This window comes from Tupaia chinensis, unplaced genomic scaffold (assembly GCF_000334495.1).
Source record: "Tupaia chinensis unplaced genomic scaffold, TupChi_1.0 Scaffold000292_1, whole genome shotgun sequence".
Lineage (NCBI taxonomy): Eukaryota > Metazoa > Chordata > Mammalia > Scandentia > Tupaiidae > Tupaia > Tupaia belangeri.
In genome coordinates, this window is record NW_006159777.1 from 2,674,620 (window position 1) to 2,688,368 (window position 13,749).

General features: G+C 58.8%; 1 protein-coding gene across 1 annotated transcript in view; it reads right to left on the minus strand.

The window, feature by feature from the left end:
- Positions 1–2,372: 2,372 nt before the first annotated feature.
- ST14 (ST14 transmembrane serine protease matriptase) overlaps positions 2,373–13,749 on the minus strand; it is a gene marked incomplete at its 5' end in the record, with an annotated part of 13,487 nt that continues 2,110 nt past the window's right edge. Inside the window, 13 exon segments of the mRNA XM_014588656.2 lie at positions 2,373–3,052; positions 3,133–3,269; positions 3,992–4,266; positions 7,913–8,099; positions 8,763–8,885; positions 9,170–9,283; positions 9,370–9,480; positions 9,827–9,931; positions 10,689–10,819; positions 10,904–11,013; positions 11,746–11,843; positions 12,100–12,239; positions 13,573–13,749. Of these exon segments, the coding sequence (XP_014444142.1) occupies positions 2,891–3,052; positions 3,133–3,269; positions 3,992–4,266; positions 7,913–8,099; positions 8,763–8,885; positions 9,170–9,283; positions 9,370–9,480; positions 9,827–9,931; positions 10,689–10,819; positions 10,904–11,013; positions 11,746–11,843; positions 12,100–12,239; positions 13,573–13,749 (1,870 nt within the window).

Below are 13,749 nucleotides of genomic sequence, written 5' to 3' on the forward strand. Positions count from 1 at the left end.
CTGCTCTCCCTAGCAACCATGCAGCAGTGCCCCGGGTGGCTGGCAGCTGAGCAAGGTCCTCCGAGCCAGCCTGAGTCCATGGCCCCAGGTCTCTGCAGCCCCCCGCCGGGCTGACACCAAGCCCTCCTAACTCCTCCGATTCCCCCGGGAGTCCTGCAGAGTGCAGGGCCAGGTCGGACTCGCCGTCAGTGGTTTTGGCAGTGGCTGGACAGTTACGAAGGTGGTCTGGGGGGTCAGAGAGATGGAGCATTTCACTGTCCCAGTGGCAGAGAGAGCCTGGGGGTCGGTGAAGGCCCCTGGGAGGCTCACAAGACAGTGCTCCACGTGCCCTGCGTGCCCCTTGGCCTGCAGACGGCTGCCCTGAGCAGAGGGAGGCAGAGGCTCTGGGGTCTCAGACAAGAGAGTTGGGACAAGTCCCCCTGCCCTCCCATCTGAATCCTTGCCTCACTCTAGCTCTGAGCCTCGGGGACCCTCCCTGCTCCCACCTGTCTCAGTCTCGAGTGCCCTCAGGCCACCCAGGGTGGTCCTGCACAGTGACAGGCCAGCCCTGCACAGTGACACACCGTCCCTGCACCGTGACACACCGTCCCTGCAGTCACACAGGCCCTGCAGTGACACACGGGCCCTGCACAGTGACACACTGACCTTGCAGTCACGCGGGCCCTGCACAGTGACAAGAGAGACTCAGGGGCAGCAGTGGAACATCGCCGAGTGCAAGGTCTTTCTGGGTGTGGCCCCGGCACTGTGCGGCCATGTGTATGTCCCCGAGTTGCTGTGTAGATGGGGGGAGGGACACTTCGCTGTCACACCTTCACTCCAAGGTGCTCTGGGCCCGGTCTTCGTCCCAGCCCTGCAGTGTGGCATGGCTACGACTCTGCAGACTGCTCCTGCAGGCGAGTTTCCTGTCACACACTTGGGGCAACGTGTGCAAATCACATGGGCCTCTAGGCCGTCCCCAGCCTGCGACAGGGAGGGAGGGAGAGGAGGGCCAGCCGTCTGCTGCCCACACAGCCCTCCGCAGCCTTCGAGTCATGCCGCCCGTGCCCTGCACCACCCTCTGCAGGGAGAATGAGGGGCCTGTCAGCCTTACCACTGCTGGTCCAGGTGCTTCATGTCCGGAGTCTTCATGTGACCTGTTAGACGTGCCGAGGGGCGAGTCTGACCTCCCCCAGGTGGGAAACTGAGTCTGGTAAAGGGTGCCAACCCAGACCAGGAGGGAGACCTTGCACCGCCAGAAACAGGCACCTTCACGGTGAGACCTCCGCAAGCCTGACCTGGCGAGGAGCTGTCAGAGCTGTCAGGCTGCAGCGGGGAGTGAGGTGCTGTGGGGGCACAGGCCGGGTGGGCCTCCCTGGGCTGCTGGGCTGCAGCCACACCTACCACAGGGCGGCCAAGGTCCCGTGTGCTCAGAGACCAGACCGTGCAGAGCCGTGTATAATCTCCTTTTACTGTGCTCCCTCCTCAGCACCTGCAGTGGGGCGACCCCGTCAGGAAAGGAGGGGGCATTTACAACACGGGGTGGCCTGAGAGGGGCCTTCGGCATCCCCACGGTTCTGCTTTCACAGTTTGGTAGGAACAGATATTCTTCCTCTCGCCTGGGAGGAAGGGCGAACGTGGACGCCTGTGCGGGTCCCTGACGCACTTCCTCGCCTCCTGAGAGTGAAGCAGGCTGGAGCGGGCTCCGTCCTTCGCCTGCGCTTCCAGAACTCACAGGAGTTAAGACTCACTGAGCTGGCGTGTGCCGGCATCTCCCTGGGGCAGAGACCCCTCCGCCCTTGTGTCACTGCCCAGTGACTCCCTTCCTGGTCCACTCCCACCCTAGCCCTAGGCCAGACACTGTCTCCGCAAATAGGAGGCCCTCGAAGCTCCCAGTGCTCCCTGATCCCCAGCACGGACTCTAGGCCCAAGCAAGGGGAAAGACTACATTTAAAATTAGTAAGTAACAGTAGGGGTGGCGTGGGAGGTCTGGGCAGCACCATCCCTGCAGGGTCTCGGGGTCCACCACTCAGCCCACACTTGAGAGCCGGGAGCTCATGCACACCAGCGTGTATGCACACATGTGCATGTGAGTGCAAGTGTGCACGCACACACGCACACACATGCACTCAGCTCACATGGCCTCCTCCACCAAATCAAAGCCACGCTTCCTCCGGCCTTCCTCTGCAAACCTCCTCCTGTCCTGGATTGGACTCTGGGCTGCTCCTCCCTGTCCTAACAAGCCAGGACCTGGCCACAAGGTACCGTGATCCCTACTCAGTCTGCCGCTGGGGTCTGTGCCGAGGGATCAGAGTCCAGTTTCTTGCAAATGGAGCTCAGAGGAAGGAGAGAGGAGAGCCCACCTACTCCAGTAAGAAAAAGCCAAAAACCTTATGTACAAAGAAATAAAATGTTTTACTCATGCACACAAATATACACACACTGAAGTCCGTGCCAGGGGCGGGTAAGACAACCCCAGTCTCAGATCTGCCTTCCAGGGTGCTTCGGGCCTGGGGTCTGGAACAGTGCGACCTAGCACCCCAAGATAGAGCCTGCAGCCCCCTCCCACCTCCAGAGGCAGTCCAGGGGCTACATCCGTGCTGCCCTTAGAGTTGGAGGAGGCAGGTCTACAGGGAAGAACCCCAGCTCCACGGGGAGGCGGCTCCTCGAACCTCTGCCCCCTCTGGGCCACCAGCTCGCTGCCACTGTTGCCCTCCCACGGCCCAGTCCACGCTGGAGGCTGAGGGTGGCAGGGGCTCAGGCAGAGTCAGTTCTCCAGCATCCTGGGGAGTTCACAGTCTCGGTTCTGGGGGTGCCCCTAGGCAGGGATGCAGCCAGTAGGCCTGTCCATAGGCCAAAGTCCTGTCCCCAGTCTGCAGGTGTGCGTGTCTGGGGTGGCGGGCAGCCCCTGCCGCTACACCCCGGTCTCCTCTTTGATCCAGTCCCGAAATACAGGGAGCCTGGTGTACACGCCAGGCTTGTTCCTCTGCGCGCAGCCTTCGCCCCAGCTCACCACGCCGGCCTGGAAGATCCGCCCATCCGCCTCCACGCTGGACAGGGGGCCCCCGGAGTCTCCCTGGGTGAAACAAGCCCTGAGCGTCAGCAGGGCCTCTGCCCGCACTCCCGCCCCCGTCCCCACCCTCCACGGCCACGCACCTGGCAGGCATCCACGCCCCCTCGCAGGAAGCCCACACACATCATGCGCGGTGTGATCTGCTGTGGCAGCAGCTCCTCGCATTTGGTCTGGTTGATGATGCGGATCTCACCCTTCTGCAGGATCAGCGCCCCGGAGCCTGAGGAGAGGACAGGCAGGGTTGAGCCCCACCCAGCTCCCGGAGAGCCTGCCAGGACTTCCTGCAGAAGTCAGGGCCTCGGAGAGTCTGTGGACAGCCTGCATGCCCATGCTGAGCAAGGAGGAGTGGCCACATGCTGGGCACACTGCAGCCAGGCGGCAGAGGTGGGCATGGCCCACGTGAGGGGCTGAGGCAGACAGGGAGGCTTCGGTGCCTCTTAGCGCAGCTGATTAGGAGAATTAATATAATCTGGGATTTTCTACACATTTCTAGCACTGTGCTATGCTAACGTGACAGCAGACTCCTGCCGTCTATCACTTGCCACTGAATGGCCTGCTTCCCTCATGTGGAGGCAAAAGGGGCCCCGGCAGTGAGGCCAGCTCCTGCAGCAGGTGGTGACACTGCATGGCTCACCAGGCCTTTTCCCCAGGTCACCAAGTGGTGCTGTCACCACCTCTCACATCCATGAAGCACCATCGGGGGAGGTGCTCGCATCTTCATTTTGCAGATGAAGAAACATGAACAGAGAGCTTAAGCAACCCGCCCCAAGTGGCAAAGCCAGGCCTTCCAGCCAGCACCCACCTGCAAACCCTACTCCTCCTAGAAGCCTCCATTCCCTTCGGGGCAGGGGACATGGGGGCAGCCCAGCAGCCCGGGAGCCAGCGCAGACTCGGAGGGAAGAGAGGTTCTCTGCAGGCCCCCGGGTCCTGCCCGATGCTCACCTCCCTCCTCGGTGTGCCCCCAGCCGGTCACCCAGATGGCCTTGCCAGCAGGGAAGACGTGGGAGGCGTCGGGCAGGCAGACGGGCCGTACCACAGTGCTGAACTCCACCGGCTTCTCCAGCTCCAGCAGCGCAATGTCGTAGTCGAAGGTGAAGTCATTGAAGGAGGGGTGGGAGATGATGCGCTTGACCTGGCGCTCCTGCACCCCCGAGGCGCTGCGCTTGCTCTGGTCGTGCAAGCCCAGGAAGGCCGTCCACTCCTTAGGATCCGAGTACCTGGAGGGGCCAGAGGACGGACAGGAGCCGTGAGCCGGTGGAGTGCGCACACTGTGAGCCGGTGGAATGCGCACCACACGCGTTCCCGTGAGGGCTGGACCGTGTGCCCACAGCTGAGCACCTGTGCCGCGGAGACGCCAGCCCCCTTGGCCGCTCACCCTCCTTCAGAACCGTGTCTGTCTGACGGCCAAGCATGGCGCTTACAACCGGATCTGTCACCGAGGAACAGCACGGAAATCGAGCCCAATGAGCTCTGAGCACAATGGTATAATTATATATATGTATATAAAATACATATATTACATCACGACTGGCCCGATTATCTGTTCTTCTGTTTTTCTATGCAAAAACACGTCGTGACTTTCTGGATGACCCGATACATAAATATACATCTATGTAATATATCCTAATATGACATGTATGTAAATATATCCTGATATGACATGTATGTAATATATCCTAACATGACATGCATGTAAATACATCCTAATAGGACATGTGTGTAAATATATCCTAATACGACATGCATGTAAATATATCCTAATATTACATGTATGTAAATACACCCTAATATGGCATGCGTGTAAATATACCCTAATATGACATGTATGTAAATATATCCTGATATGACATGCATGTAGATATATCCTAACATGACATGTATGTAATATATCCTAATATGACATGCATGTAGATATATCCTAACGTGACATGTATGTAATATATCCTAACATGACATGTATGTGATGTATCCTAATATGACATGTATGTAATGTATTCTAATATGACATATATGTGATATATCCTAATGACATATATGTAGATACATCCTAATACGACATGTATGTAAATACATCCTAATATGACATGTATGTAAATACATCCTAATATATCGTGTGTGTGTATATGTATTCTGGCAACAAAATGAATCAGAAAACCCCACGGGATCTATCTCCTGGGTTTGTGTCTGGGAACGGAGTGGGCTGGGCACGTCTGAGAGCACATGTACACTGGGACTGAGTGGGGAGTACGCATACACGGGAGAGCTTCCAGGTGAGAAGGGACAGGTGTGGGCGGGGCCCCAAACAAAGCTCCGACTTGGGAAAACGGGCCTAAAAGCAATGCCAACAGCCAGAACTTGGTTTCAAAATAGCCTTCTCCCTCGAAAGAAACTGGATGCATTGGAGACATAGCCGGTGGCAGACCCGGGGCAAAAATGCAGAGCGAAGCCAGGACGCTCGGTGTCAGCAGGAGGCGAGCGAGCCCTCCAGCTCTGGCGCAGCCAGTCTGATCGCCCTCACCAGCCAGAAGCAGGACGTGCGTGCTGTCAGTCATGATAGGGTTAGACTGTTGAACTCATTAAATCGTTTAAGAAGGGAGGGTCTATCGGTCCATCCTGAGTCTAGAAAGTCATCAAAGCAACTTTTTAAAATGTACGGCACACCATGGCGGTAAGGCCACGGCAAGGCCACGGCGGTAAGGCCACGGCGAGAAGGCCACGGCAATAAGGCCACAGCAAGGCCATGGTGGTAAGGCCATGGCAGTAAGGCCATAGCAAGGCCATGGCGGTAAGGCCACAGCAAGGCCACAGCAGTAAGGCCACAGCAAGGCCACGGCGGCAAGGCCACAGAAGGCCGGAAGGCCCTGCTCAAGAGAAGCCAGACCTGTGGGAAGCCCATGCAGGTCCAGATGCTGGCTGCCCTGTAAGCACCAGGGACACCCGTGATCTGGCTGGGGAGGCCAGGGAGGGGACTGCAGCATGAGACCCATTGAGGATGCTTGCTCTCATTCTCTCTCCTCTCTCTGTGTCACACTCTCATAAAAACATAAACAAAAACAAAAACAAACTTAAAAATAATTAGAGTCAGCCCTGTAGCCTAGTGGCTAAAGGAGCTAGATCCCACACAGTCGACCATGCTTCGAGTTCTGGCCCTGCTGGCTTGGAAAGCTCGCCCCAGATCCTCACAGGATGGAGAACAGAGGTGGGACCGTGGCGTGCGCTACTGGGTGCGTTTTCTCCCTCTCCCTTTCTCTCTGTCTCATGCACCCTCTGACAATTAAAAAAAAAAGTATAAAGGGAGAATAAAAGCTATTCTTTACCACCCCCCCAAAAAACAAACAAACAAACAACAACAACAACAAAACTAATAACATAGAAGAAATGATACAATAAGAAGTCACACTCGGGCAATTCCATGGCAATGGTTCCAACAGCTGGATCCCAGGTGGTTGCCTGCATGGTTCAAGTCCTGGACCCAGCAGCTTGAGAAACAGGCTGGGTGTGTGTGCATGAGGGCCTAAAATCTCGAAAGGAGAGAGAAGTGGAGAAGTGACCCCATGGGGTGCTTTCTTACTTTCCCTCTTTCTCTGTCTGGCAAGACATGTGCCCACTGGCAAAATTTTTTAAAAAATGAAATGGCGTGATCACGACAAGACCGTAAGAACCACCAGCAGACTGCAAGACCCGGGCAAGGGCTACCGGGACACAGGTCTCGGCGCTGACTCGGGGCCTCACCCAGGTCACGTGTCCCTGCCAAGGGGGAAGTCCCTCTATGACAGAGACCTGGACACGCCCCAAAGCAGCAACATCCTATGACCAACTGGCCGCAGAGATTAGAAACAGGCTGTGGTGCTCAAGCTGCTGAGGCACTGTGCTCCAAGGCTGGGACCATGTGGGAGCAGGTTCGAGTCCTGGTCCAAGCCAGCAGGCAGGTGCAGAGCTGTGTGTGACCCCAGCGACGCCTGAATCTTGGGCGCACCTGCACATGTGCCCATTGTGAATTTTAAGCCACCAGGTCCGGGACTCCTGGGCTGTGGCCAGGAACCACAGTTGACTACATGGGAGTCCAGCGACATAATCATTGCACCAAAATTAAGAATTTTTGCTGGACCCAAAATTAAATAATTCTTAAAAAAAAAAGTTGTGCAACTCAGAGGCCAGTAGGTGGCGTGGTGCTTAAGGCACTGGACTCCCACATGGTCGAGCACAGTTCGAGGCCCTGACCCGTCATCTTGAGAATCACAGCAGGCATGTGTCTGTGTGTGCCCAAAGTCCCAGGAGGACAACGGAGGAGAGGGATGGCTGCATGGCCATGCCTCCGGGAGGTGCTTTCTCACTTTCCCTCTCTGGCAAGAACACACACCTTATGACAGAAACCTAAAAGAAAAAAAAAGGAAGCCATGCACCCCCGAGCAAAGTCCCCTATCTCTCTGAAAAGCCTCTCTAAAGTGAGATCTAGAATCTGAAAACCTAACTTGCCAGAAGGTCCTGAGGAGAAGCGAACACAAGCTTGACCAAGACTGAGCCCCTAATAAAAGCGGGTTTATTTTTTTTAAGCATTTTTCTTTCTTTCTTCCATGACCAAAAGAAACAGAGACAGAGAGAGGCACCCCGACAGGGTTTCGAGGCCCACCCCACCCCAGATCACAGGCATGCACAGGCCCAGTGCCCTCGGGGCGGTTGCCAGACCGCCCTGAACCTCCTGAGGGTCGGCCCAGAAGGGTGCTGCGTCTCACCACGCCCAGCCCACAGGCCCCTCCTGGAGCATCGGCCCCTCCAGACTGCCCTGCCTGGGGCCAGCCCACACAAACACAGAGACTCACTCTGAGGCTTCCTGCCGCCCACCACCCTACCCCGGTAACCCACCTGAATCCTCTGTCGTCGACGTAGCAGTGAGCTGCGGAGACCAGCCAGGTGGGCGAGATGAGCGAAGCCCCGCACACGTGGCCCTGGCCCCGCGCATGCAGGCTCACCTGCCAGGGCCACTCGCCTTCCTCTGCGTTCGTGCCCCCGACGACCCGAGACTGCCTGGTGAATGACTGCCGCCCACAGTCTGCAGTGGGAGACGGGGGGTGAGCCGGGGAAGGGCAGCCCAGCCCCAGGGCACACGCCAGAGGTGGCAAGTCCGTGGCCTACAGGGTGCTACTGGGGAGGCGTGGCGCAAGAAGCCCCTCGCAGCCTCTCTGAGCCACGCACCCTCTGACTGCTCCAACCCCCGACCCTGCACGCATGCCCCGAGGGATCCCATGCCTGCTGGTTTGTTTGGGTCTCTTGGGTGTCATTTGCTCGGGTCTCCTGGTAGCACACTGAGGGACAGGTGTCAGGTAGAGCAGATGGAAGCCATGAGGACCTGCAGAGGGCTGCAGGTAGGCCTGCTGACCCGCAGCCTGCACCTCTGAACACACAGGCTAAATGCAAGTGTCGGGTGAGCAAGGCTGAAACTGCTGGGGGCCCGGGCTTACTCTCCTCCAGGCCGCCTACCCGGGGCAGTGCCCGCAGAGCAGGGACCAGACCAGCACTGGGCCCGAACTCCGGCCATGAAGTCGGGCTGAGGCGTTAGCTGCCCTGGCCCTTCCCCAGGACCAGACAGAGCCTATGGGTCTCTGGACTGAATGGCAAAGTCATCCTCTCCTCCAGAAAAATACCCCCTTTCCACCTGGCACGGAGCCAGGCAGCCCATGTGGGCCCCCGCACGACGGTCCCCGGCCCTGCTCACCGCAGTTCTTCTCATCTGAGCCGTCCACACAGTCCTGCTTCCCGTCACACTCAGGGTTGCCCTTGTTCACACAGAGCCCATTGTGGCAGCGATAGGTGTGTTCCGTGCAAGTGACGACATTCACTGTGCAGGGAGGAGGTCAGGGTCTCAGCGGCACTGCCTGGAGTCGGTACCCATGATGCTAGAGGGCGCCCACAGCGTCCACCGCAGGCCCCTGACCCAGCCCGTCCCTCCAAGCCATGCTGCGGCTCTCCCAGCCCAGCACAGGTCCTGCAGTCTGGGACGCCCCCTGCAGGCCCCCTTCACACGCAGGCACTCTGCGCCTGTTACATCTGGACACAGTGTGAGTGCTCCGGGCTGCCCCGGGTACAGCTGCCCTGAGGAGGCAGGCTGGGGGGCGGCCTCACCGCGACTGCACTTGGCCTCGTCGGACCCGTCCCCGCAGTCGTCCTTGCCGTCGCATTTCAGGCTCTGCGGCACACACTTGCCATTGGTGCACTTGAAGGTCTCAGCAGGGCAACCTGGGGAAGCACGGGCTCTTAGCAGGCCACACGCCCTCCCGCCCGGCCAGGCAGGAGCCACAGGGGACCTGGCCGCCCGCACTCACTGCACGCCTGCTCGTCACTGCTGTCCCCACAGTCGTTCACACCGTCGCAGACCCAGTAGAGCGGCTTGCAGAAGTCGTTCTTGCACCTGAACTGGTAGGTGGCGTTGCAGTCTGGGCAGAGTTGAGGGTGGGAGGCAGCGTGAGGCAGGCTGGGCCAGGCCCTCTCCGCAGCCCCCTTTCCCTTGCTGCTTCCCCAAGGGACCTGGGTCATCCCAGAGCCACCGGGGCTGCCTTCGGATCTGGGAGTGGCCGGAGTGGCCCTGGTCCTCTAGCACGGGAGCGGCCTCAGGCTCAGAGGAGTGGCCCTGGTCCTCTAGCACGGGAGCGGTCTCAGGCTCAGAACACTCCCACACAGCAGAGGGGAGGGCCGAGAGCCTACGCAGGGTGGGAACGGGTGCGTTCTGGGCCTTCCTGCCAAGGGCGAGACGGCCAGGCCGGGCGGGCAGGGGGCACTCACGGCAGCCCAGCTCGTCATTGTGGTCGGTGCAGTCGCTCCAGCCATCGCAGCGCAGTGCCTTCTCGATGCAGCGCCCCGTTTTGCACATGAACTTCCCAGGGCACGCTGCAGGGCAGGGGGGGCCTGGAGTCTGTAGCTCCCCCACCCCTCCCTCGGGGCCAGCCCCGCAGCCCTGCTGAGCACCCAGCACATGGGCAGGTCAGGTGCCGGGCCGGGCAGGCCCCAGCCCACCACGGGCAGCCGCCGGCGCAGGAAGCGGGGAGGTCTGACACCGAAGGCACACCAGCGCTCAGGCGGAGGAGAGGCTGGCTGGCCTCGCCCTCCTGTGTCCTGTGACCTTGAGGGAGCTGGCCCTGTAGCCTGGTGATTACGGAAGCCCGACAGCACGTGGCCAGCCCTGGGAGCTGGAGAAACAGGCCACGTGCTCACTGCCCCAAACCCCAGCAGAGTGGAGGATGAAGGGGGTGCAGCAAGCCCCTGTGGGGGTGTGGCCTCGGCCCCTACTCCCACCGCCTGCGTCCCTGTCTCCCTCTGAAGAGTGCAGGTGCTCTCTGGCAACTGAGGAGTGCCAGGCCTGGGGAGCACGTGTCTGCTGGCTGCTTTTAGTACAAGGGACTTCAAACGTCATGGAAAACGGAATTAAATATGAGCTTATTTGGAAACTCCATTCATACTTTTCATACAATATACATTTTCCACCAAGTTTTCTGAAGGCCCCTCATAGCTGTACCTAAGATGGCATTTTTGCCTCAAAAGCTGCTAGCGTGATGAGCATCTCCCCTTGAGGAGTCTCAGGCAGAAGGACACACACCAAGGAGACGACACACAGCCCCCCACAGCCCCACCTGCCCCCCTGACTCACGGTCGCTGGAGTCATAGGACAGGTACTCGGCCAGGAAGCCCGTGTCCGTGTAGGACTGGTCTGAGTGGAAGCGAACGGTGACTCTGCTGCTGTTGCTGGTGACCACAAACTGAGGCTTCTCCCCGCAGTACCTGAGGGACACCGCGAGGGTGAGGAGGGACGCTGCGCTGGGCACGCAGCCTGCAGGGCCCCTCCCCTGCCTCCCCAGTACGCACCTCTTGCCGTTGATCTCCACGTAGTCCCTGGGGCAGGTGTCCGAAGGCACATTGGGCTCCAGCAGGTAGAAGAATTTGAAGATCACCTTCACATACTGGTTGTTGGGCACCTGAGGGGAGAGACCGCGCCGCTTCAGCCAGGACCCTCCACCGGCCCCCGGGCAGCATGGACGCAGCAGGAAGGACGCCAGCCCTACAGAAGGCTGGAAACCCCAAGCTCCTCGCAGGATCTGGGGCATGATGCACCTGTGCCTGACATGTTTCTCAAACTGCTAGCTCCGGGACTCGAACTGCAGTCAGCACGTGGGCTCCAGGGCCTTAGCCATCGTGCCACCCCGCTGGCCCTGCTCTTCTGTTTTCAGTTTTGTTTTGTTTTGCTTTTCCCCCTTAGTTTTGCCAGAGGGCACAAGTGCTCATCAGAGACAGGGACAGAGGGAAGGAAAAGCACCCTAGGGGGCGTGGTCACACCACCCTTCTCTGCCACTTCTCCACCCCCGTATGTCTCCAAGCCGCAGACAGGGACGTGAGCCGCAGAGTCGGCACCTCAACCACCAGGCCCCGGCCGGCCCTCGCAGTGGTGCTGGAGAAAGACTGGAGTGAGTTTCTGACTTCTCTGAGCGAGGGGCCCCTCTGTGCCCAACACACCAGTCTCGCTGCCACTTGTCGAGCTTTCTCTGTGCTCTCCGAGCTAGTCCTGGCGGCACCTCTGAGACACGGGCCGCCACCCCCACTCTCCCTGGGAGCGAGCCAGGCACAGAGGAGCCAGGACCCGAAGGGCTTCCCTTCTCTCACCCTGCTGGTCTACCATTCTGGCGTGTCACGACCTTCCCAACCACCCCTACCTGGATGTCCCACGTGCAGTCGATATTGGGTGGGTAGTGGCCTGGGTAGAACGGACTGTGAAAGGTCCCCTGTGCCTCCCAGAAGGAGCCGCCACAGCCTGAAAGGAGGCAGGAGAAGGCGCGAGGCTGAGGACCTGCCGAGCAGGCGGACACAGGGGCCCAGGGCTGGTTTGGCTCCTGGGCACCTTGCTGTGTCACAGCAGGGTGCTGGACACCCTCAGTGCCAGGGAGCGACAGCTACAGGGGGGCTCCTGCTTCTAGGGGGACCAGGCAGTCTGCAGTCCCCTCAGCTCAGGTCTTCCTGTGAGACCTGTCCCCTCCCCACGGGGCAGTCCCCACCCTGCCCTTCCTTACGGCTCAGCTTAGGCAGCTGGAAGAAGCTGGCCTCGAAACCAGGGTGTCGCCGCTCCGTGTTGGTCACCAGCGTGACAAGCAAGACGTTCTGGGAGGAGAGGAAGGTCAGGTTGTAGGAGGGCGGATAGGTGCCACACAGCCTGTGGGACAGAGGGACAAACGTCAGCGAGAGCACACGGCCCCCAAGCTTCCCACACACCGGCTCAGCTGCCAAGCAGAGGCGGCCACAGAGCCCGGCCCCTGCCCTGACCCCGTCTACACAAGGCCAAGGTGGGCTCAAACAGGGCCTCTGGTGAGCCCCTGCCACATGATCACTGACGCTGAAGGACAGAGTGGTCATGTTGCCCTCTTCAACACGGAGCCTCAGATCATGCCACGCCTGCAGACCAAGGAGCCACCGAACAGACCACAGGCTCAGTCACAAGGACAATGGCTGCTGTGGTTACAGCAGCCCGCATCATCAACTCGCCAGCACGCTGCTCAGGGGTGTAGAACTACTGACTCAGAACCCCGACAGTGCTAGGGAGCAGGCGCACCCATCCCCACTTCCCGGGGTCGTAAACCCATGCACAGCGAGATCCAGCCACTGCTGGGATTCCTCAGTCAGGAAGTGGCAGGGCTGGGATCCAAACCCAGGCATCAGGGCTCATGCTGCAGCCCACACTGCGAATGCCCGCCATCCTGCCTCTGAATAATGCCAGGTTTGGCAACTGTTAAAAATGATGCTTGGTGGGACTAGCAGGTGGTATAGTGGTTAAGGCGCTGGACTCCCACATGGTCAACCACATTTCAAGTCCCAGACCTGGTGGGTTGAAAATCATTCAGGCACACGTGCATGCAAACAAATCCTGAGAGAATGGAGGAGAAGGGATTTCAGTGTGGCCATCCCCTCTGGGGGATGATTTCTCACTTTCCTTCTCTCTTTATGTCCGGTGAGGACACATGGCCTATGGCAAAACATCTATTTTTTAAGGTTTATTTATTTGTTTGTTTATTATTTAATTTGACCAGAGAGAGGCAGAGAGAGAGGGAATGTGAGGGAGCAAGCTGCCAGGGTTAGGACTCAAACTGCAGAAGACCATGTGTGAGTTCAGCACCGTAACCATGACACCACCTAACAAAAAAATTTAAAAAAAAAAAAAAAAAAAAAAAGAAATGACCCTTGGAGACAGGCTGGCTAATTTGGACATACTTAACATACTTCTTTTTTAAAAAGCAGGTCATAGGGAGCCAGGCAGTCAGCGATGTGGTGGATCTCACACAGCTGGCTGTGGTTCGAATCCCAGACCCAGTGTCTTGAAAACTTCTCCAGCTATATGTGAGTGTGCCCAAGATCCCTAGAGGAAACAGCTTCCAAGACACCCCTCTGAGCCCCGTTGCAGGTCCCCCTACCCTCGACCTCTCCCTCCTGGTGTAGGAAGCCACTGCAGGTCCCGCCAAGCTCCCGGAGACACCTCCAGGCCTGACACTCACCGCACCAAGGCGTGGGGCTCCACGGGGCTCAGGGTGTTGTACACGGTGACCATGTCACTGTTCTGCGAGTCGCAGGACGCCACGTCAAAGCTACGGAAGGTGAGGCTCAGCACCGAGCCGGCGTCTCCCCGCAGGGTCCACTGGCAGCGGGCGCGGGCGGGGTAGGGGCTGTCGGGG